The sequence below is a fragment of the Belonocnema kinseyi genome, chromosome 7, assembly GCF_010883055.1.
Source record: "Belonocnema kinseyi isolate 2016_QV_RU_SX_M_011 chromosome 7, B_treatae_v1, whole genome shotgun sequence".
In the NCBI taxonomy this organism is placed as follows: domain Eukaryota; kingdom Metazoa; phylum Arthropoda; class Insecta; order Hymenoptera; family Cynipidae; genus Belonocnema; species Belonocnema kinseyi.
Genome location: NC_046663.1, coordinates 85,140,607 through 85,143,836, shown reverse-complemented (window position 1 = coordinate 85,143,836; position 3,230 = coordinate 85,140,607). Strand labels below are relative to the sequence as shown.

The 3,230-nt window shown below is 33.7% G+C and overlaps 1 protein-coding gene across 1 annotated transcript; it reads right to left on the bottom strand.

Moving 5' to 3' along the window:
- Positions 1–840: 840 nt before the first annotated feature.
- On the bottom strand, positions 841–1,555 carry LOC117176848 (histone H1-like). Its single transcript, XM_033367190.1, has one exon. The coding sequence runs from the start codon at positions 1,477–1,479 to the stop codon at positions 883–885; it is 597 nt and encodes a 198-aa protein (XP_033223081.1). The 5' UTR covers positions 1,480–1,555; the 3' UTR covers positions 841–882.
- Positions 1,556–3,230: the final 1,675 nt, after the last annotated feature.

Here is a 3,230-nt window from a genome sequence, read left to right as displayed (position 1 = left end):
CGTGACTATTTTCTCGTCAACAGGTATATCGTAGCAATACAGGTTGAAGAGAGAGGGAGAGAGTTTGGAGCCTTGCGGGACACCGGAAGTGATAGGTTGGGAAGCATAAGTAACCGGCGATTCACGATCTTTTGTACATCCGTGACTCAGACGCGCGCCTCCACACTTCACACAACGTGGAGTGGCATGGCACATGTCAGACATGATGGACTCTTTGGCACTGCGAAGTTTCCTTTGGTTTAACGTAGGGTTCTACTTTTATTTTTATGTAGGCAATGGACTGGAGATTGAGAAGCTCCTTTGCTTGTAGAGTATTCATTTAGAATTCATCAAATAATAAGTTTTTGATATTTTTTAACGTTAAAGGGTCACACGATAAAAGCCGCTATTCTATAATTTTACCAATGACTTTAGCAATTTTCATAAAGAAATGAAGAGTTTGGTCATTTTCAACAAATATTCATTGATTGATCACATATGATAATTAGTTCAGGGAATCAAGAAAGAATCTCTTTCCGACGACTCGTTTCTATGATGCTTTGCAAATTTACAAAAATTATTATTTTAACAAATTAAGAGTTTTACTATTTTTGAATTATTAATTTCAGAATATTTAAAAAGATTTTAAAATACGCATAGATCTGAATCAGGCTCTTTCAAAATTACAAGTTTTGCAGAAACCTGGCAAAGTACAATTTAAGTTTGCAACAAACTTTATTGTACGCATTAAGTTGAAATCGTGAAACCTAAAAAGAAAAATATAACGATTAAACATGTTGATAAAAAAGAGAATTCCTTCATTAAAAAGATTTTGTGGCCCTTAAAAGGGCCGATTTCTACTGAACCAGTTAAAAATGTTTAAACAAACATTTCATCTCCCCTTTACTTCTTCGCAACTTTCTTCGATACTACTGGCTTTTTTGATTTAGAAGCAGTAACCTTTTTCGACAGGGAAGCAGCCTTTGCTACTTTCTTGGGCGAAGCCTTGGTGACTTTAGGCTTGGCGGTGGTGGATTTCGCCTTTGGTGGTTTAGCAGCAACCTTCGGGGATTTCTTCTTTTCACCAACAGTCTTCTTCGCCTTAGGAGCAGCCTTTTTTAGGGATGCTGATTTCTTTGCAACCTTCGATGCAGCAGACTTGACAGCTTTTGGTTTGCTATCTTTAACTGCTAGCTTGAAAGATCCTGAAGCACCTTTTCCCTTACGTTGAACCAATTTACCACTGGCGACGGCACTCTTCAAGTACTTTCTAATGAAAGGAGCCAACTTGTCAGTATCAACTTTATAAGTGACTGCAATGTACTTCTTGATGGCCTGAAGAGATGAACCGTTCCTTTCCTTAAGTTCCTTGATGGCAGCATTCACCATGTCAGCAGTTGATGGATGACTTGGTTTTGTTTTGGGCTTCGCCATCTTAGGAACAGCAACTTTCTTCGGGGTGGCAACCACGGGAACAGCAGATACGACTTTGTCAGTCATTTTTCGATAAATGGAAAATTTCTCTGATATTACAAAGAAAAAGCAGGGTGTGTCTTCTCGAATAAATTCGATGCGTCTCAACCTGAATCCAATTCAGAATAATAAAAACTTGCACCTAAATCATCTATGGTCATGCTAGAGCGCGGATGATATAGAAAGACCCTATCGTTCTTGTGTTCGTTTCTGGTCGATTCCTTTGAACAAGCGTAACCGCTTTCGAATATTGTAAGTAATTTGTGAAATATTAGGGCCATTTATGTTGAATAAAGTATGTATATTTCGATATAAGGATATTTTTTACATCATTTGAGTGAAAAACTGGCTGGATAAATCAATATTTAGTCAGCGAAAAATCCCTTCCTTTGGAAGTATACTTTCACCGATTGGAGGTAAGCATTAATTAATAATGTTAAAAAAGTGGTTTAAACTCATTTTTTCGTAGAAATTTTTACGCGTTTAGGAAGTCAACGAAATTCTCTAGCTGGAAAATATTTTACTTGAATCTAAAACATTAATTGGAGCGTTGGTAAATGGGTAAAGTGGAAGATTAGTTCTAAATTGACGGTCACATAGTCGAGGTAGTAGAAAAATAATTATCTGAGCTTAAAAATAAAATTTGGTATTTAAAATTTTTTGAATGATTTTAGAATAATAATTTCTTTATATACTAAGTTTTTGATTTTTAATCGGAAACTTCACAAGTTATAATAAATATAAGTGAATGCTCAGTTGCGTCTTATAGAGTTTTAGAGTTCATTTGGCAACAGTGCACGGTAGATATGAGAATATCAATTGTCATTATTTATTTATGTAAAAAATATATATAATTTTTAATCACGTTGAGCAAATTAAAAACAAAATTTTACCTTAAAACTGATACTCGTTTTTTGTTGTTGTTACGCTCGTTGTATTTTACACAGCGAATCGTAGAACGAAAATCCTCCTCAGAGAGTTTCAGAACTCCTAAATTGCGATGTGGTGATAATTTGTGCAAGAATTTATTATCATATTCTCATCAGAGAAGGTATTAGATTTATGTAAAATTTGACCCCCCCCCCCCAGTTTTTGTCAAATGTCCACGTTTTGAGACCCCCTGAATCCGAAAAACAGGTTTTTACGAATATGTCTGTTTTTCTTTCTGTGAACACGATAACTTTAGAAAAAATTAATCTATTAGATTGCCCTTTGGTGCACTCGTTTAGTGTCGTAAACTAAAGGTCAAGTTCGTTAGCCAGACATTTTGGATGAAAATTCAAAAAGTGGGCACATTTTGAATATTTTTGAGACCACTTTTTTAAAAATTTTAAAATTCTCTGTACAGTTATTCATAGAATTAAAAAAATTTAACAATTTATACATTTTTTGGTCAAACTGTGCAAGATATGAAAAAAATGAAAAAGCTCAAATTGCGCACCTGGAAAGGCCTAAAAATTAAGAATCAATCACTTTTCGATATAAGCTACGAGAAAAAATGAGACAAAACTTGTTCATCTAAAAAAGAGCTATAATTTTTAATAGAGCAGTTAGTTTTTGCTTTAGCCGTAAAAAATAACTTTCTAAATAAAAATATTAAAATTGTTTGAAAAAATGACACAAGGTATGAACTTAAATTACCAGGCAAAAGATGTTCGCCTAAAAAGATCGATAAATTTATTAATTATTTTTCGATTGAACGAGTAGATTTTCTTTTAATCGTAAAAACATAACATTAAAAATTTAAAAATTAACTTTTTGGAAAAAGCACAGAAAAT